The sequence below is a fragment of the Gymnoscopelus braueri genome, assembly GCF_963280865.1.
Source record: "Gymnoscopelus braueri genome assembly, chromosome: 7".
Taxonomy (NCBI): Eukaryota; Metazoa; Chordata; class Actinopteri; order Myctophiformes; family Myctophidae; genus Gymnoscopelus; species Gymnoscopelus braueri.
The window spans coordinates 32,803,134-32,825,438 of NC_137608.1; the positions used below are offsets into that span (position 1 = coordinate 32,803,134).

Sequence of the window (22,305 nt, forward strand, 5' to 3'; positions counted from 1 at the left end):
GCCTGATGGAGGGTGTGTTTCTGTGTGTGTGTCAGTATGTCCTCATGTTGCTGTCAACATGCCTATGTGTGTATCTGTATTAAGTCTGTGTGTGTCAGTACTATGTCCTCATGTTGTGTGTGTGTATTTCCACACACACACACACACACACACACACACACACACACACACACACACACACACACACACACACACACACACGCACCAGTGTGCAAGTGTGCGTAGATTCATTCGTGCTGTAGTGCATCATGTGTCTGTGTGTTGTTGAAATATGATCTCCACTTGCGAGCGTGTTTCTTCTTCCTAATGGCGTCACCTGTCTGCATGTTGTCAGCTCCGTGCTGACAAAGTTCTACCCAATCCACTGGGCCCAGATCTGTCACCTCCACAGAACAGATCCAATAACGCAATGTATCAAGATGCAGCCTCATTGTACCCTGGTTTACTGCTTCCAGGCAAACTATACACACACACACAATACACCACACTGTGAAATCCTCAGTTAATTTAAGCATGTAAGTTACAAAGTTACAGATGAATAAATTAACACTGCGGATTGTGCAGTTTAAGGCTGCAGCATACTCCAAATGAACATTAACTTTGTTCAGCTTCGCCAGATCAATAAGAACAAAATGACGTCCTTAGAACTTGCCAACGTTCTGGTCGAAGATCTTGCACCTCCAAGATTTTATAACGTGCCAAATACCTCAGCTAGCTGAACATCATGCGCGATTGGTCAGAATTGGAAGGTGGGTGTGATTTATTTTGTTTTGTTTCCGCATTCTGCCCAAAGCTTGATGCCAGCAGATAGTTTTGTTGGCTTAGGAGGTTAGGATGTACAAACACCTTTGAGTGACCATAAACACATCCTTTGCCAAAAATGCCAAAGCGCATCAGAGGGTGATGAAAAAGTGGAGATTATTCATTATAAAAGATTATGATAATAAAATAAAATAAACGGGTGGGGCGGGGTCTAACTTTCAGAGTTGAGCGGTTGTGTGTATAACATAGTTTTGTCCTCTTAGAACTTTGTTCAGTTCAGAAAGCCTTGCTGAAGCCGGAAAAGATTTGCCGTTGAACTAGAGCCCTGAATTGTCAAAATAAACTGTGGGTCCCGCACTGTCCCGCAATAAACTGCCGGAAGAAGATCAAAGCTGGAGATAACAATGCAGAAGCAAAGCAATAAACAGGTCTGACACATTTCTCAATTGTTAGTAAATGCAGAGGAGACCGTACCTTCAAAACATGGTTAGGTACAGTATATGTATCTATCAATTATAACCTACTGTTGAGCAGTCGCCTAAGCCCAGCGTCACCGTCACTGTGTCGCTGTCCATGGAGCTGTAATCTCTCTCTCTCATATTCATACTTGGGCGGGAGTGGTCAGGAATCCAATGGGTGCGGGACTGCGGATGGGCGGAAAATAGTCCCCACAAAGCTCTAGTTTGGAGTATGCTGCAGCCTTTACTTTAAATATCCAGTTCGAAAGGGATTTGACTGATTGATTGAATACTATATTAACAAATTTCAAACATTACAGAAGTACAATTACGCAAGCAATGCTAAAATGATAACACAAGAAGCCCTGAGGGCTTGTTTCCATTGTAGTCCTATAATAGATGGACAAGAAGCATGTTTTACATGAACACACGTGATCAGTTTAGAGATGATGGGACCTACTTCATCACATACTTACAAAAAAAGTGTAAACTTTTTGGCACATACTGATTGCTCTAAAACAAAATGACTGCTGTGTTTAGACTGATTGATAGTCTGCTTGGAAACATGCACCTACACTAATGACACCTGGCCATAGAAGAACATGCTCGCTGAACAAAAAAAACATGAGTTGTGCAAAATATATACAGTGTGTGTGTGTATATATATATATATTATGCTAACTAATCTAAAACTGCATTTCACCTCTAAAACAAAATGGTACACATGTGACGATGCACCTGCGTTATGGCTGTACAATGAATATAGTCCAAACCAATCCATTGGGATTTCTATTTTTATGTTTTGCTGATTATGTACAATGTGGAATACACGTAGACACAATTTTGTCTAGATTTTCTCTTCATTCCATATTTAAAACTGTACTGTATGCTTAAGATTTAATCAGTTTGAATAGTATGAACGTCCTGCCAGAGTTTCAACACACCACCAGAACACCATGTTTAGAAAGCTTTCTGGCAGGTTGCATCTCTCCCTCTGAGACAAAGCCTCTTGCTGTTTGAAAATTGCAATTCTGTCATTTTTACAATTTATAACAGTGCAGCCCTAGCTTGTCCAGGTGTTTCTGTCTTACTGTGTGTAATTGAATCTTAATATAGCACTGAAGTCTGACGTAATTTATGCATCCTACCTGGGTCACGTCCCCCGTCCCCCCCCCCATTCTGAATTCCCATAGACGTGTTAAATATCGTGGCATATAAGAACTGTGTTCCAAAAATAAACAAGTGAGCCCAGCGGCCGAATTAATATTGTTTTTGCCAGAAACAGACTGTATCAAATATGAGTGACTGACTATCATAAACAATACAGATCCACCTCCCTGACACTAGCGCTGGGACAATGTGTTTATTTTTGGACCACAATTCTTATATGAGACGATTCTACGATGTCCCAATGTGATTTTCCATAGAGAAAAAAACATCCGTGACCCAGGAGATGAGCGAGTGACGTCAGGACTTCGGTACTCTATTGCTGTCTGACTCATACTGTATGTCTGTCTCTGTGATGACGGCTTCTAATTATTCCTGATGTTCAGTCCAGCTCCTGTGACATACAGTTAGAGCTCCTCAAACCATCCTGGTTCAATACAAGGGATGGGACGGTATGAACATTTCGTGTCACGATTATTGTGACCGAAATAATTGCGATTTACGATATTATCACGATAATCAAAATACTGTATGCTTAAAAAACTCTTAAAATGCCACTTTTGTTAACCACTTTGTGAACCCCAGCATCCACAGTCTGGGGGTGGAACATTTGCCAAAATAGCAGATCTACAAGCTCACAACGCGTCGCAACGTGACGTGCTGTGAGCTTGTAGATTGGCTATTTTTTGCCAAATGTTCCATTTGTGGTCGGCTATTTTTGGCAAAGAGATTTCGAGAGTGAAAAAAATACTGTATCAAGTATGTTCTTTACAGGTGCGTTTTACCAATTCTAGAGGGTTATATAATAACGATTATCGTCCCATCCCTATTCCATACTGCAATTCAACAGCTGATTTCCACTGCCCAGCCCCTCCCCTCTCCCACTGACCTTTTATTTAACAACTGGTGTGCGCTCCACTGACAACATGACCTTAATCTTCAGCTCATTGGCCAGAGAGGTGACCGATGTCTGTGAATGTTCCTCGCTTGCAGTTCACATTTACTTTTAGATGGCGAGTAGGTTGGCCACTGGTTATTGATTCATTTTCTTAATTTATTGCTTGATGATGCATGTGGTGTGCGTACAGGAGGGCAGGGAGTCTACTCTTCTTTACAATGCTTTTTTTGTTTTTAATACAGAGAGAAGGGAGACTGAAAGAGAGACAGGGCAGGAGGGGAACTTCTGTCGTGGTTGGCATGGGAGGGATGCACGTGGGACCGCAACAAAGACCGTTAACACATCACTTAAAACTGGTTTTCCTTCATATGCTGAAGTCTACATTACATTTTAGGCATCTAGCTGGCAAGGAATGAGCACGTACAGCTAAAGTTAAAGGGTAAAGTGATTTGTTAAAAGACACAAAAAGAGGATGGATATAGGGCAGCTGTAGCTGCTCCTCCGTTCTGATACTCCTGGACCTGTCTGCAGCGTTCGACACGGTGAACCATCAGATCCTCCTCTCCACCCTCGAGGGGATGGGTGTCTCAGGCTCTGCACTCTCCCTGTTTGCATCCTACCTGACGGGTCGCTCCTACCAGGTGATGCTGAGAGGGTCTGTGTCAGAACCACACAGGCTCACAACTGGGGTTCCCCAAGGCTCGGTTCTGGGTCCTCTTCTTTTCTCTCTCTACACTACATCTCTGGGTGCTGTCATCCACTCCCATGGCTTGTCCTACCACTGCTATGCCGATGACACCCAGCTGATCCTCTCATTCCCCCCCTCTGATACCCAAGTGGAGGCACGCATTGCTGCTTGTCTGGCTGACATCTCGGAGTGGATGTCGACAAACCACCTGAAGCTCAACCTGGACAAGACCGAGCTGATGTTCCTCCCGGGGAAGGGCTGTCCGCACCGAGACATGGCCATCACCATTGATAATGCTGTGGTGACCTCAACTCGGACTGCGAAGAATCTGGGTGTGACCCTGGACGATCAACTGACGTTCTCGGCAAACATCGCATCAGTGACAAGGTCCTGCAGATTCCTCCTCTACAACATCAGGAGGATTCGCCCCTTCCTCACGGAGAAGGCAGCCCAGATGCTCATCCAGGCTCTCGTCATCTCCCGCCTGGACTACTGCAACTCCCTCCTTGCTGGTGCTCTGGCATCTGCCATCAGACCTCTGGAGCTTGTTCAGAAAGCTGCGGCTCGTCTGGTGTTCAACCGCCCCAAGTTCTCCCACACGACCATCCTTCTCCGTTCTCTACACTGGCTCCCCGTAGCGGCTCGCATCCAGTTCAAAACCCTGGTGCTAGCCTATAGGGCAGTGAAAGGAACAGCTCCTTCTTACCTCCGGGCTATGGTCGATGCCTACACCCCTGCCCGACCACTTCGGTCTGCCACCTCGGGGCGACTGATTGCCTCGTCACTCAAGGGTCCTTCTGGCCGATCCACACGGTCACGACTCTTTTCTGTTCTGGCCCCACAGTGGTGGAATGAACTTCCCACTGATGTTAGGACAGCAGAGTCACTGCCCATATTTTGCCGCAGGCTGAAAACCCACCTCTTCAGGAAACACTACCCTTCCTCTCTGCCTGACCTACTTGTTGTTAACTAGTTGTACGAACGGTGGTTTTCTATTGCTGTATTGTTTATTGGATCTTGTTTAGTCGATACACTTATTTGTTTTAGCTCATGCTCATTTGATTTAGCTATTTTGTCTCATCTGTTTAAGGAAATAGGTAGCTGATATATTGCACCTTTACCTTAGCGCTAGGTATACTCTTGGTTGCTTGTTTTTGCAGAAAATGCACTAAAGACTTCTGGTGATTAGTAGTTTTCGTTCCCTACCTATGTTGAATACACTTATTGTAAGTCGCTTTGGATAAAAGCGTCTGCTAAATGACTGTAATGTAATGTAATGTAGCTAAGTGGGTAGAGAGGCCATCTAGGAAGGTCACCGGTTCGCCCCCAGTCTGCCCAGTCTATGTATCGAAGTGTCCCTGAGCAAGACACTTCTGGGCGCCATGTTAATGGGATCCACTGCTCCTAATAGTTACATTAGGTAGTAGTACAGAAGACAATTTACCTATGTGCAGTTGTACTGTAGCAAACACCCAAACAACAACTAAATGGGACACAATTATTATCATACTGTAGCTGTTGAGGATCATGTTAAATCTTATAGCGATCATTCCATTCAGGCTCTATTAGCCCGCAACACAAACAGTGAGGGCCTATCTGATAGTCTTCACTTGCCAACAAAGAGACATAAAGACTCATCTGTCCCCAGAAAGCCAACAGACAATAACTGTCTCTTTAAAAGTGTATTAACCCAGTCAATCCGGGAATGAATCTGTGTCATTTTAAGATTTATTTGGCTATTCAAAAATAGCAGATATACAAGCTCATATAGCATGGCACCGAGTGCCACGCTATGAGCTTGTAGCTTTTCTATTTTTGAAAAGGAAACGTGAAAATGTGTGCAAATCTTTGAATATATATTTTTTAAAGCGAACATTTGTACTCAAATCTTTGCTTCTGGAAAACAATATATTTGACAAATGTTCGCTTATTCAAGGATTTGCACGAATGTTCAGATTTTTCAAAAATAGCAGATCTATAACAAAAAACATCACATGGATTCACCTGGGACGTATCATCAGTGTTGTAGCCTGGGGTCGACTCAACGGGTGTTTCGGGTCTCTCAACAACACCCTTGCCCAGGTGACCCAGCCGAGGTTGATCAAGCCCCCGACTTACTTCTCAGTAGCTACCCACGGTCAGTCCTCTTAGGGCAAGACAGGGCCACTCAATCCGCTTCTCCGGAACTACTCTGCTGGGACTGGGGGAGAGGAGAGGCTCTGGCACGTGGAGGGACTAGGCTACATCTGCTATTTTTGAATAGAAGAAATCTTAAAATGACACAGATGCGTTCCCGGTCTTGATGGGTTAATAATAGGCCTATATCAATGCACTGGATGAAACCTTGACTTACAGTACTGTCATTCTAACAAGACTGACAAGCAAAAAAGATACACATCTATCATAGCTATCATTCTCCCCTTCCCATCCACGGCGTGGGCCATCCAACCAGATCTTAATGTCGTTTTATACTCTTAAGACAGGAGTTAATAGATGTAGTTCAAAAAGACACTGAGGCATTTATGCTCAAATAAAGTGTCTGGAGACATCTTTTTCATGAGCTGTCCTTTGACAACTCTCAGCTGTCATCTCCATGGCAACAAGCTGAAAGCCTCCGGTTCATACTCCAGATAGTTTTATGTAAAGGAAAAGATGGCCACTTTCTTTGATATGTCATTGGCAACAACTGAACACTTTGGCCGAGCAAACCAATGAAAATGTAAAACAGCCAGTGACGAATGTTTGCGACTATACAACTTTTGTTACTGACAGCCAGGCGACAGTTTTTTTTCCGCATCATTGTGACAGTTGTTGTTTATAAAACACCTTTACTGTTGCTGAATGTGCTTTGCTTGATTAGGAAGTGCAGTGGGGTTACAAAATCTCTGGGTGAAGTCTCAAACAATGCACTGGTTGAAGTGACCAATACTACCGACTCTGAGTATGGCCAGCAGACTGTGTAGTCCTGTATAGTTCCTATCACTATCATCATAGCATTCAAAGTGCCCAGTGTGCAGTGAACAGTGCTGAATAAAAAGGAAAGATCCATGATTAAAAAGCAGTTGTAAATGTGTGTTATGATTTATGAAGGGTGCAATATCAATCAGCAAATTATTCATTGCTTGAGCTTTTTATTTTAACAATATTATGTTTTATAGATTTTTCCAATCTACAGAACAGACAAAATGCTTGAGCTTTTTACTATTGTAATAAAAAGTCATTTATTGCTCCCATTTATTTTTAGAGGAACAGACAGTTCCTTTTGCAAGGTGTCTAGATTTGGATTTGACTCAAGGCTAAGTGTCTCTAACTTTAATAGAGAATTCAATGGGATCAGGGTGTAGGGATCCATCAGCAATTTAGCCATCGTTTCTATTGCAGGATCAAATCTGTTCAGCACAGGAGGAGGTTTCGCTTATTAATTGCTAAGCATACTGAAAATAACTTTTTTGAGGAATGGACATGAATAAAGTGAGGGCCTCAAAAACATTTGGTGCCTAGACCAGACGCCCAAGAGGTCCAGTGTTGTGTACTGTGTGTGTACACACTATACTGACAGTGACAAAGCGCTACTGTATGCTGTACCTACTTTTGTTCTTTACTTTTGTTCTTTTACATCTGTGCCCATTCCTCTGTGTTGGAAGAAGCACCTGAGGTACAGTTGCATACAGAACCCTTGCCCTCTGTAGGAGACTTCAAGCTCAAGTGCACCGGCCTGGACCGCTGGTGTTGCAGTCCAGGCACCTAGGCTCAGTGTAGCCTGACAGCGTGTCGCGGGTTCGAGTCCCGATCCCGACGGCCTTTGCTGCGTGTCACTCCCTGTCTCTCTCTCCCCGTTTCTTGTCAGCCTACTGTCCTATCGAATAAAGGCATAAAAATCCCCAAAATAAATATTTTTTAAAAAAAATTCAAGTGCACATTTATAGAAGGTGTACAACATTTACCGTGGAGTGGCTGATACAGCTCTGTATACAGCTTTGGATTAGTGCTTGACCGATGCTAGAATTTTGAGTCCGATGCCGATCCCGATTTGGTCCCAGACTACAGATATTTTGTCAAAAAGTGCAACATTTTCTAATCAATTTGAAAAACTTTGTGATTTGATTAAAGTTTCTATTCGAGAACAATTCTATTTTTATTTAAACACTTAAGCCCCATTTTCAAAAATAGCCGATCTACAACACATTGTGAGCTTGTAGATCGAATTTTCACTAAGAAAGACATGCCCAACTGAAAGGTTGAAAGAAGTGGTAAAAATCGTGACACACCGGCTGCAGAACTGCCGATAACGATGTTGTCAAAGTCAAATAATGACTGATATATCGTTAAGACTGATATATCGGTCAGGCTCTTGAGTAGTTTGGATAGCTGCAGAGGCTGCGGACACCTTTCATAACTTCAACACTAATGAAATGTGAGGGTGCTCACGGCTCCCAAAGAGCTTGATTTCAAGAGAAAAATCTACAGCGGATTACAATAGGCTACACTGGAAAAAACCTTGAAAAACTCAAAGTTCAGTTCATTTAAAAAATAAATATATACTGGCTCAAAAGGGGAAAAAAGGGGTAAACTGTCCAACATTGTATCTACAGTATATTGTGGGTAAACTTCTTCTACTTCTCTTAGCATTTACTCTTATATTTCTTAGTATAAATCGCTAGACATAATTGTATATGAACAGAAGTGTAATTGCAATTTGCATTTGTTTTGCAAAGTCACGCTGGATAAGAATGTCAGCTGAATGCCCAAAATGTAAATGGAAAGCATAAGTGTATTTATATAGCTGATAGCACACCAATTATTTAAAGCCGCTGGAGGACAGACTAATATGAGAGAGGGATAGCCAGAGGAGAATGGAGAGCATTTCTTTTTCTCCTCTTCCCTGTGGGAGGATATAAGCAGCTAGCAGAAAAAAACACTGAAAACCCCTTGCATTGGTAACCATGAAATTGTATATTGTGTGTGTTAGCAAGAGCCAATGTATTTTTTCCTGTACCTGTTCTTCCCGTCTATCTTTCTCTCACATACAGACACACACACTCCATCTCTCTTTCTCTATCACCCTCTCTGGGGGCGAAAGCTTGTCCAGCCAGCATTAACAGTGCAGACAAAAAAAGAACAATATCACGAGGCCATTTTGTGCGACAGAATGATGAAAGCACTATTTATTGGGCCTTGACATCTGAGAGTCTCTCTGGCCATTAGCTGCTGTGCTGTCGTATCTGTGATGGCTTGCCTGCCATGTTGCTCTCTTTCTCTCTAACTCTTAACTTTCTCCTCCTCTTTCTCTTCCTTTTTCATCGTTTGGTTTTGATCTTTGATCTTGTTTTTTTTTCTTTTATTGATCACTACACTCCCTGAACTCCCTGCTTGTTAACCCTAATCTCCTCCGTACACCCCTCTCTCCTCTCCGCCCGATATCCCCTTCTTTCATCCGTCCTCTGTCTTTGCCCTCCCTTCCATCCCATTCTGTTCCAATACATTCTCCTCTCCCTGCCACTTCCCTGCCTCCTTTCTTTTGTCCATCTCCTTTCTCTGTTTGTGTTTTTGTTTGTTTCTCTCGCTCTCCGTTCCTCTTTCCTCCCTCCCTCCCGTCCTTGTACCATCTCTCTTTTCTTCCTCAAGCCTTCTACAGTTCAGCCCCGCTCACCTCGGCGGGCATCATTCCCATTATGCAGTCACTGTGTCCGGATGGACAGCGGGATGAGTTTGGCTTCCTACAGTACAAGAACTCTACGTGAGTCCACGCTGTTATTTTATTTTATTTATTCATTTATTTATTTAAACCAGAGGTTCTCAACCAGTGGTCCGGGGACCACCAGTGGTCCTTGAGGGGGTTCCAGGTGGTCCCCAGCTAAATGATGGAGAGTTGGTAACCAAATGGACCCTTACAGATCTTTAATGCTTGAGAGTGTAAAATTAAACCAAATGGTCCCTTTTGGGTCCATTTGGTTTAATTTTACGCTCAAGTTAAATTATTGTTAAACATCTGCATTACTTAATTTACAAGAAGTTACACAATTAGAGAATGTAGAAGAATTGTTATTTGATCAACGTTTGCCTGTTATCTCTCCTATGGTACCAACATCAATACAGCATGGAATTGTGGACAAAATCTTATCCAACGATAACAAAATATTCTACGTTTTAGGTCTTTGAATCTCACCCCGTTCAGTATAATGAAAAAGGCAACTAAAACAGTTGAAGGGAACACAATTAAGGTAAACTGGTTGAATTGGATCCCTTTCAAGTGACTGAAACAAACATAATGGTGCATCTGCTGCATCTCTCATGGTCACATTGTGCTGGTGAGTGCATGTTTAAGCTCAGCAGGGGGCAAAGTGCCAACTGGGTGGTTGCCAAGTGACTACCATCAGAAACAGGCATTGACACAGACGGATAGAAAATCCTACAGTCATAACATGCACCACCATCATACCCTATACTGTATGCAGATCCACACACTCAGACCCACCATTTGAACACACCCACAGAATCAGAATGTGGAATTGGCATGCACACTTAGATGGTATGGGGTTAGATAGGGTTAGGGGTTGTTTTGTTTATTTACATTGCCTCTTAAATTCTGTCTCACTTTCTGATTGATCTTTCCTTTGCTGCTCTCTCTCTCTCACTCTGTCTCTTTCTGTCTCTCTCTAAAATTTTGTATTGATTAAGTCAGAAACCAATATATCAAATAACACCATTCCTCTTTTAAACTTGTGCTTTATCTACAACCCTGTCATAACATTTCAACCAACTTTTTATTAACACTTCTTTAACACATACACACACACACACACACACTCGCTCGCATGCACGCACGCACACACGCACCCTCTTTCGCTCGCATGCACGCACCCTCTTTCATAGCTGGTAAATTACAAAATCCACTGTTAAATTTCACTATTTTTCCAGCCAGCCATGTTTTGAAGATGATTGTTTTTCTACTTTATTCAGTAGAACATTACTTGGACTGGGCCAGGAGCTGGAATCTCTTCAGCAGCACCTGGACAGCCTGAGCTCTGACACAACTCCGCTGGATCTCTTGCACACACACACGCACACACACACACGCACACACACCCACGCACACAATGTCCTATCAACATCTCTTTGATGCCATGCTCCGCCACGTCTGATTTATTTTACTGTCCATCCCTCCATCTCTCGCATCCCTCCCTATCCATTGCCCTCTCCACCCTGCTTCTCCCACCATTTCTTCTTTTCTCCCTCCAGCTCTAGTTGCTTCTCTCCCAACGTCCTTCCCTCCATATCTGTGATTAATACCCCCTCTTCCTCCAGTTTTCTCAATTACGTTCCTCCCCTCTTTCATAGCTGGTAAATTACAAAATCCACTGTTAAATTTCACTATTTTTCCAGCCAGCCATGTTTTGAAGATGATTGTTTTTCTACTTTATTCAGTAGAACATTACTTAAGAGACAGGAAAGATCATAGATCCTAGAAGGGGAATAATGTATAATACGGGACCTGTGACAAACCGCTAAGGTACCTGAGCTCTGATCCAGTGCTTCACTAAGGCCCCGTCAGGGACCATTTAACAGCCAATAGAGAATTTCTCACTGTCTGTACTTCAAAGATTAAGCTTATTAAACGTACTCACTGTTCTCCACCATTGCAATGGTCTCTATTCTCCAACTTTTGTTAATGAATATATTTTTGCACAGTTGTTTATCATTCGTGAAACTTTTCACTAATTTGTGAATGCGTCAGATTACATATAGAATGAAAAGATAAACTAGCACGTTACATAGCGGACACAGGAAGCTTCTTGAACTAAGTGCTCCAGCACCATGCTTTTAACCATTGACATCTGTGTTATTTGTGACTTGAATCACAGAAGTTACCAGTTCTAATACTCATTTACCTACAAGCAAAATGCTTTGTAAAAACGACAGTAACAAGAGTCACGACTCGACAACTCCTGGCTTCAGGTTTTATGCTAATTCGAAGACAGATTTCTCAGAAAATCCAAGCTGAATCTGTAGTTGAGTCGATGTCTAATGCTGTGTTTGATGCACTTCTACAAAAGCTGAGGACCAAACAAGACATTTCACAGACATTTCAAAGGAACTCTCGGAAACACAGATAAGAGGGCTAGTTTTGCCCTGGCTAGGCAACTCCAGCCTGGTGGAGATATGTGCTCTGCCGATCGCCCCTTTCTAGTTTATTTCTTCCTCATTCTTTTATGTTACAAATATTTTCCTTATGAACATTGATTTGTATGCATTGTTGTACATTTTGAAAAATAAAGGAAAAGTGATCACCAAAAAAGATAAACTAACAACAAACGGTGACAAAATATTTAACGTTGAAGAATAATTGTCTGGTGAGTAAAAATGTTACAATAAGATGTTTGGAAACATTTGCTGTTTAGGCAAACGTTGGAGAACAGAGACTATTGCCACTGTGCATAAGTCTTTTAGCTTGAAGACCATCTTTACTTCAGTGAGTAACAAATGTATATTAAGCACAGTCACTGAAGAACAGACAGCGGGCAATTCTGGATGGGCTGTTAACATTGTCCCTGAGGCACAGCTGCAACTAATGCACTGATTCAGAGCTTTGGCACCCCCAGCGTGGTGTTTAGAGTACAATAGTACAACCATCTATTCTCTGAAAAATGGCACAAGATAAGAAAAATGCACGGATCCTGTGGGGCCATTATGCAGATGCATGCAGCAGCAGAGTGAAAATACAGTCCCAAATAAAATACATGGAACTGTAATCGAATACGCACAGCGGCACAGAAAAGTGTACAAAGGTCGCATTAAATACAGAAGGAACACATTCAGGATCTGCACAAACTATGCTTATGTTCAATTAACATAATATGTGCAAAGGGTACGCATGTCACGAACATGGTCAATTGTGAATACATGAATAACCGAACATCTCCCGCACTCACTCACACACCTTCTCCCTTTAGTGTGTCCCAGTTGTTGGAGCGGATCAGTGAGGTTGTGGAGCAGAACCACCTGTTCACTACAGAGCGGCCTGGACTGGGCCAGGAGCTGGAATCTCTTCAGCAGCACCTGGACAGCCTGAGCTCTGACACAACTCCGCTGGATCTCTTGTACAATAGCAGCCAAGGTCTGGAAGGCACATGTTTTTTGGGGGGAGGGTGCTATCGGTCTTAGGTGAGATGATTAATTAAGCAGAGTTTAAAGGAGTAGTTACTCATTTTCTATCAATTACACACCCCATGAAGCCTTGAATTCATGCAGATTTTTTAGTTTTTGTTGCATTCCTAAGCCAATAATTTGATGACCGGGTCATCGGTCAATAGGAGACTCAAAAGGATACAATAGGAGACTCAAAAGGAAAAGGATAGGATGTTGTGTATATTTCTTACTGTATGTATGCTCCCCTCCAGCCTTCACCCTGGGCAGTATATTGAAGAACCAATCAGTTTTCCAGCAGTTCCTTGTCAGGAATCTCTCCCTGTCCAACGATGCGGCCAGCCTGCTTCTCCTAACGCCTCTCAGCGTCAGAGAGGTACGTTCTGCTCTACCCTGTTATTCCCAGCCTTCACACTGCTGTGCTTTGGTCTCGACTTTTCTTACTTTTCTTACAGCTACATTTTAAGCTTACTGAGATATCAGTAAGTAAATTAGTGGTTAAACTAATGCATTTAATTGATACATTATTTTCAGATATAGCAAAAAATAGCACCATGAAAATCGTGCGATGTGTTGTGGGGCTTTAGATAGGCTATTTTTGTGTGACACTGTTGTATGACGAAGTATAAAATAGTGGTTTATTGTACTGGGTGCTCGGGTGGTGCAGTGGTAAAGTCCCTGCCCACCACCACAGAGGTTGTGGGTTCGAATCCACCGTGGTGCGTCAGCCATCCGTCGGGCGTCTATGCGAACACAATTGGCACCTGTTCGCGCGTGGTAAGCTGGGAAGGGGAGGGCGATATTGATCATTGACACGTACTCCTACGGGCTGGGGTGGCACCTATCAGTGGGGAGTGTTGGGCGGGAGGAGTAGGACGAAAGCTCTACGTCCTCCCGGTGGGGGCTCCTCAGTGGCAGGTGAATCAGTAGGATACAACAGTAGTGACTGACAACACTGAAATGTGTGTGGGGAGCAATCAATTGGCATGAAGACTAAATTGGGGAGAAAAAGGGGGTAATAAATAATTGGCTACTCTAAGTAAAAAATTAATTTGATTTAGTCGATTATAAAATAAAATGTCATAAATAATATGACAACAAACTTGAACTTGCTTTATTCTCTTTGAAAGGCACATAATGCAACAATGTATACTGGCCTGGCCTGAGTATAGGGCAGGAAAGACCATCATTCATAATAATTATGTATATTTATACTTGAACATTTTGGGCACTCAGCTGATCCAACTCCTATCCAGAGTGACTTACAAGGAGTGCCTCAATACAATGAGCCTCATTTGCTAGATTGCCCCAACATTACAAGCACTCAGCAGTGTGAGGGCTCAGAGCCACAGTATCCTGTTAACAGATGCCTCATGATACCCATGGTACAGCAGTCATTCATAACTGTAGTGCTGTAAGCAGCAGTCATATCCAAATGTAATTAATCATGTCATGAATATTCCATGCCTTTGTGAAAATCTACCATGGGGTTTTCTATGAGTACTGACCACATGACCAGTGCCTTAAAATATAATACGGGGAGACAAATGCACATTTGTTTTACTGATTGTTTCTATTTTCACATGCATCTGGTTCTTGACAAAGAACAAACTCTAGAAGACAGATATTCAATTCAATTCAATTTTAATTAAAGTGTCAAATCACAACAAGTTGTCTCAAGACACTTTACATGTAGAGCAGAGACCTGACAGTCCCACCCTGAGCAAGCAATTTTGTGACAGTGGCAACGAAAAACTCCCTCTTAACTGGAAGAAACGTCAGGCAGACCCAGGCTCTAGGGTGGGAGGCCATCTGCCTCGTGTCGGGGGGAAAGAAGAGAGAGGGAGAGACAGACACCCTATTGATAATGGAAAACAAATTTGTTGTAAATGCGCAACTTAGAGTTCAAGCCAAACACCAGTAATTTGGTTAAGCACGCATTTGAAGAAAGCATTTTGATTGAAAGTCGTTTATAAGGTAAACAATCCATCAAGCTAGCTTGTCAGACAGATTTGAAAGAGCCAGCCAGTCCTCTTAGTTTTAACATACAATACGGAACAACACTGTTGTCAGTGCTTTGTGATTTCACAATTGGGTAACTGCATCGCTAACGAGAGAGTGAGAGAGAAGGGGAGAGAGAATGAGTCAATAATTAACAAAGTTAACATAACATTTTCTGCAAGTATAATCCTATATATATATACATACATACACACATACGGTATAAATACACACACACACACACACACACACACACACACACACACACACACACACACACACACACACACACACACACACACACACACACACATACACACTGTGTATATATGCTATACTGCATATACAATTATTATTATGATATGAAATGAAGTTCATCAGTCAACCAATTTGCAAATAGAATACGCTTTTATTGCCCCCTCCTTTTTGAAACACCATAAAAAGTGCCTCAGTCATACAATATCCTCCCTGTTTGAGTCCACAATAGAGATCATTCTCTCCTCTATTTTCTCTCCCTCAGTAGCTGTCACCGTACTGGTAATGGCTCCGTGTTTGTCTCTATTGTCTGGGCCATGGCATCAGGTCGCGTCTCTTATCTCCCCCTGTCATTCATTCACTTTCCTTTGGTTTCATTGCCGGTTCCCTGCTGCCATTAGCTCAGCTGACACTGCTGCTCTGCCAGGAGAGCAAAACACTGCTCTGTTTTCCTTTGCCGTTTCCTTGGCAGTGTGTGATTTATTCAGTGTTAAGAGTTCTTGTTTGTTTGTTTGTTTATTTATGAATATGTATGAATATGCATGAAGGGGAGTTTCAAAAGGGAGTTTAGCTGTGTGTGTGTGTGTGTGTGTGTGTGTGTGTGTGTGTGTGTGTGTGTGTGTGTGTGTGTGTGTGTGTGCGTTCAGAGCAGTCACCTAATCCTGTCTTCCTATATAATGTACCCTAGGTGTACAGTCTTATCTTTGGCAAAGATGGTGGTGGAGGAGGTCACAGCTGGGTGCACAAGTCAAAACGCACTGGACACAAGCCTGGAGACAAAGTCCTTCACTTGGAGGTAGACACGCACGCACGCACGCACGCACACACACACACGTATGCACACATGCATGCACGCACACACACACACACACACACACACACACACACACACACACACACACACACACACACACACACACACACACACACACACACACACACACACACACAAACACACACTCTCTCTGTCTCTCTCTCTCTCTCTCTCTCTCTCAAAGACAGATACATTCTCTTTTGCCTCTATTATGCAGGGTGTTCCACAAGCGTCAGCTGTCACACTTTTTTACTGCCTTTTTATATTTTGTGTAGTGCTTCTTCTTTGTGATCCCCCTATGCCTGTGCACGTGAATGGTGCAAGGAGCTTTGCATACAGTTGTGCCTGAACACTTGTCACAAGAATAAAATATATGCTTTCACTAAGTGCAGGTATGCGTACAAGCAATAGACACCGCAATACAGGAAGTCCAAATGATGTCCTGCTTCATTCCCTCACATGAGTTTATTAGTCTATGAGTCTGAGTCTGATGAGTCTGTCTTCTTTGCTACAGAGTAATTTAAAAGTATCTGCCAATAGTCCCAGTTCAATATTTAGTTTAGCACAGCTGTGTGGTGCAACTTCAACTAGCCTACATTAACTGATCCAATGTAGGTAAGATAAGCTTGATGCACCTTGAAACACTTGCAGACAGTACACTTTCGTTGACTAATTACCCAAAACATTTGTCATGCTTGGTCTGCAACGCTACAAGTCTAACAGTACATGTATATTTCAAGACGTGGTGTCTTGTATTTCGCATTCAAGTGCATGCGAATTGTAATATGAATTATCTGATTCATTATATACACTGCAAAGCTATTATAATAAACAATTTTTATAAAATTATAATAATGGTCTCAATCAAGATCACGTTGATATAGTGTAGGTCCATAACAAGTCGACAGCTTCATTCCTTTCACATTGTGTATTAATGAACATACTTACTTTTACCATTTTACAGTCACATGTCACAACATAAAAGGAATCTGTCCTCATTCTTTAAGGGGAAAAAACCCTGTTGGTCGGTTTATATATAATATGATAAAAAATAGCTCATATTTAAAAAAAAAATTATAATGCTTATTTTTCAATCGTCAACGTGATCAGTTGACAGATAGACATGCAGACTTTATTTATCCTGTGATGTAAATGAATGAAGAAAAAAAAGGATTTCCTTGTTTTTGTTTTTTTGAGTAGCCTACCTACGGTATGTGGATGAAAGGTTTAGAAGCACACAAGCAGGGATCTCCTCTGAGAATGAAGCAACAGAACCAAGGGATCCATAGAAACAGAGACGGAAACAAGGAGGTCCTCAGAGAAAAAGAGACACAGAACTGAATTATTACATTATTGAAGTAATGGGGGCTCTTCATCTGTAGCTCTGCTCAAGGACAGTATATAAATGTCAAGAATAGAGCAATAAAATATGTGATAGACCATTTTACTCTGCAACCCCACCCCGGCACATACACGCGGGTGTGTGCACCCGGCTGGCTGCTTTCTTTGACCCAGCTGAGCTGGACATTGTCACTAGTGGAACACCCTGATTATGAACATCTTTGATGCTGTCATGTGTGTCATCAATGCGCCTGAGCTAGAAGTGTCTATCTTCTATCTTGTTATGCATTTCATTAGTACAATGCAGTATGTGTACCTTCTACTTTTTCGTGCCAAGGACCCCCAAATTGATATATATATTTGGCCACGGACACCCCCCCATCTGAAATTGTTTTGTGCCAGGGAACCCCCAGAAGCAAAGATTTTAGTTAAAAATGTTCGCTTTAAAAAATATACATATTCAAAGATTTGCACTCATTTTCAAGATTTAAAAAAAAAATAGCACATCTACAAGTATATTGTATATCTGCTATTTTTGAATATCCAAAGTATAAAATATGGATTAAGTGCTTAAAATGATTGTGACGCTATATCAGGGGTGTCAAACTCATTTTGGGGTTGGGGCCGGATTGGTCAAATGGTGACTTGAGGTGGGCCGGAACCAGTTGCGGACGCACATGCGCGCTCACATGCACTCTGACACTGCTACTAACTATGCATATCACTTTTCTTTTTAATGTATTAAGAAGAATAGCTACTTTAATTATTGACATTAAAAACAAACAATGCAATTTGTAATAATAATAATAATAATAATAATAATAATGATAATGATAATGATAATGATAATGATAATGATAATGATAATAATAATAAAACATTTTAAGTAGAATAATTCAATTTGAAGTTAAACAATACCTGGTAATGTGTGTGGGTGGTTAAAGTTGTACAATGCAGAATCACAAATAACGATTTTTAGCAACCTCTGCTGGTCACTACCGTCACTGCATACAATTTCCCTAGTCCTTGATTACCCAGAATTCCATTCGTTTTCACCGGAAGCCGGAAGCGTTTCAAAAAGCGATCTTTTAATTGTTTTATACTATCTACGGATCGTTTCTCTTAGCCAGTGGAGCATTAGTTACCATGAGCTGTGCTTTCTTTTTCTGTTCTTTTTCGATCTTCCAATCCTACATTATCTTAAAATCAGCGTGAGGTTCCTTTTTGTTAATAGCGCGGTAGTTCCTGGCCAAACAGGAAACCGTTGCGGTAGTTCCTGAGGACGTCGGCCACGACGTCATGACGTTGGCCAGGAACGTAATTTTCCCGGGAAAGTCCCCCCCGTACACGTTCAATAGAAAATATATAAATAAAAGGCTTCCGGGGGTGAAATTCACGGAGTGGGTGTTGTGAAACTTTTGCCACTCGCAAAAGATATACAATTTAACTTTAGTTTTGTTGAAAACGTTACCTAGTATTACTTTAAATAATTAGATTTATAGAACAACAGTGGTGTAAAGTAACTAATTACATTTACTCAAGTACTGTACCTAAGTAAAGATTTGGCGTATTTTTACTTTACTAGAGTATTTCCAATATCCAGTACTTTTACTTCTACTCCACTACATCTCAGTCACTGCTGTGACAAAACAGTATATCACTTAAAAAATGTTTTATGAAGATTAGCTACTTTAATTAGTTACATTAAAATCAAACAATGCAATTTGTAAGGAGCCCCAATAATTCATTTGAAAGTAGAACAATTCAATTCATTACCTGGTAATGTGTGAGGTAATGTGTGTGGTTATGGTAATGATTATCATGTGAACGGCCAATTACATTTACAACTTTAGTTTCTGTTAGCTAATGTGTGCCCATTTTTCTCAGGTTTCAGCTATAGATCACTGTAACAACATTATTTTTATGCAGGCATACCTTCAGCAATGAAACTCAGACAATGAACTCAGTTTAGTCTTTTTTACTGAAGAGACTTGTACAATAATAATAAAAAATCAGAAAATATCAATGAATCAAAAATAATGACAATGCTTTTTTTTGCGATTTTAGAATAGAAAAAAATAGTCCAACAGTAAAAGCTCAGGTCAAAACAGCATCCTTTTTTTGTTTTATTTGTTGCTTCCAGACACCTGACATCTCTTTGCTTTAACTGTCAACATCAGGGACCAGGTTCTGAGCAGTATTAACTTTCATAATGTCATTTAGATGTGCATGTGTCAACTGTGACCGCAGTTTGTTGATGTTCATTACAGAGAAAGCCTGCTCACAGAGGTATGTTGTGCCAAACATACAGAGGATCTTTGAGGCAAACATTTTAAATGCAGGATATTTCGGTCCCAGGGTTTGATAGAATTCCTCCAGAGGCACAAAAGCAATCTTTCGTTTCAATTCAGCATCACACTGAATATCAATTAGTTCCATCTGGAGATTCGAACCCAGCTCATGCACAGCATCTGACATAGCATCGGTCTGAAACGGCAAACTAAATACAGAGAATTCGGTCTTTAGCTCAGCAAAGATCTGAAAACGATTCTTAAACTCACTTGCCAGCTGTGAGATTTTATCCATGTACTTGTTGTTATTTCCATTAGCGACATGTACAGACAGCAAAGTGGGGAAAAACGCTAGGTTGTTCTGAGACAGTGTCTTCTCCCACACTCTCAATTTCAATTGAAAGCCATGAATGCTGCGTTCATATTCAGTGACAAGCTTGTTGCGGCCTTGCATGTTAACATTAAGCACGTTTTAAATGCTCTGTTATATCCACCAAAAATGCAAGATCTCAAACCCAGTCTGGGTCATCCAACTGTACAACTGGTTTCCCTTTGTCCATCATGAATTGTCCGATTTCTGCACGTAGTTGAAAAAAAACGTTTCAGAACGGCTCCTCTGCTCAACCATCGGACCTCCGTGTGGTAGGGTAGACCGTGTCCGATATTCTTATCAGACAAAAGAGTGTCAAACTGCCGATGGTTGAGTCCCCTGGATCTAATAAAATTCACAGTTTTGATGACTACTTCCATGACGTTGTCCATTTTCAGGCTCTTGCTACACAACGCCTGTATAATACAATGGAAATTCCAGAATTGTTGGTCTGGATTCTGAGCGTGCAGTTTTTCTCTTAGTTTCACGACCACGCCGCCTCGTTTCCCAATCATAGACGGCGCTCCGTCTGTTGAGATGCTGACAGCGGGACTCCAGTCAACGCCAAGTCTATCCATTGCAGCGACCAGGCAGGTGAACACGTCGTCTGCCGTTGTAGTGTCTGTCATAGGCACCAGCTCGTTCGGCAACCATGTAACTGGCCCTCACAGCGTCATCGTGAGTAATCCTTGATTTGCCGAACGAGGACTGTTGTTTTTTCACAGCTTCTTCGAGTTGGTCACCCTTTTCCCTTCTGGAGTCTCCTGTAAACTTGTCATATTTGTCTTTGTGCTTCGTCTCGTAGTGTCGTTTGAGGTTGTATTCCTTGAACTCACAAACTGTCGTATTGCATATCAGACACACGGGCTTGCCGTTGAACTCATAGAAGAAAAATCGTTCTCTCCAGGTAGAGTTGAATGAGCAGTTATCATCGACAAGCTTTCTTTTCTTGGAAAGCATCTTGAATCACAGCAGGCGAGCAGCGTCAGGTTAGGCGAGCAGAGCAGTGGCGTCTTATCTTCTCAGCAGTGGCGTGATATCTCTGTGTCTCCTCAGCTTTCAGGTGAATGAAATGGTGTTGCCTGAGACTCTATTTATGCTATGTTTGACGACGTAAGAGAGGCCATGGTCATGGTCCTCTGTATGCTAATGACCGTGGCCGTGGCTTCACCTTGGCCATTGGCCCATTGTTCTCACAGAACAAGTTTGTCCAGTATTCAGAGTGACCCAGGCAGCCTCAGTAAAAAGCTGCTCGGCGCTGCCGCTTCTTTCTGCCTTTTCTTTCCTCTCTCGTTTTTTTTCCATTAGAGGTACCGGTAGTATTAAATGGCGTTTTCTCAAATCACCTCGCGGGCCAGATTTGACGACGACGACGGCAGAAATGGCCCGCGAAACACCAGTTTGACAACGCTGCATTAAGGCCTGGAACGCATCTTGTGTCATTTTTTGATGCATTTAAAAAAAGCATTATTTTACAATTTGGCTATTCAAAAATAGCAGATATACAAGCTCATAGCGCGGCACCGAGTGCCGCCCTATGAGCTTGTAGATCTGCTATTTTTGAAAAATCGAAAATAAAAATGTGTGCAAATTAATTTATATTCTTTTAAAGCAAACATTTGTAACTCAAATCTTTGCTTCTGGGGGTCCCTGAAAGGTTTTGTTAGGCCCAGTCTGTGATTTGTGAAACAGCGTTACAGCCCCCTGCACTATAGCCCTGTTTTTTAAACAATTAGCACGATATGTAAAATGATGTTTTGGTATTATCGTAACAAAACTGCTGTTCTTCATACAGCCAACCAGTTGAATAAATCGGAGATTGAAGCTTTAACCTTTGCTCTTATGAAACTAGGCCGATGCCTATGAACAAACATGGAAAAAGTCTAAGTTCAAAAGGCAAATAAAAGATCTATTCCTAGGACATGTCAAGGTGGGACAAAATTGGTAGACTGCCTGACAGAGGTCTCGGACTGGGAAATGGTGAAGACCATTTCTTAAGTGTTGTGCTCAACAAGGTTCTCAAACCTACGGTAAAGTGTCAAAGTGTTGAGACACAAGTGAAGCCACATACAGTTGGCAAGGTTCATTCGTTTTTTGTTTGTTTGCACCTAAGGTT

At 41.8% G+C, this 22,305-nt stretch overlaps 1 protein-coding gene across 1 annotated transcript in view; it reads left to right on the forward strand.

Moving 5' to 3' along the window:
• The window catches only part of abca2 (ATP-binding cassette, sub-family A (ABC1), member 2), a 107,010-nt gene that overhangs the window by 33,604 nt on the left and 51,101 nt on the right, over positions 1-22,305 (forward strand). Inside the window, exons 3-6 of the mRNA XM_080433892.1 lie at positions 9,599-9,710; positions 12,925-13,088; positions 13,372-13,493; positions 16,062-16,169. Of these exons, the coding sequence (XP_080290018.1) occupies positions 9,599-9,710; positions 12,925-13,088; positions 13,372-13,493; positions 16,062-16,169 (506 nt within the window). The remainder of the gene's footprint in view (positions 1-9,598; positions 9,711-12,924; positions 13,089-13,371; positions 13,494-16,061; positions 16,170-22,305) is intronic.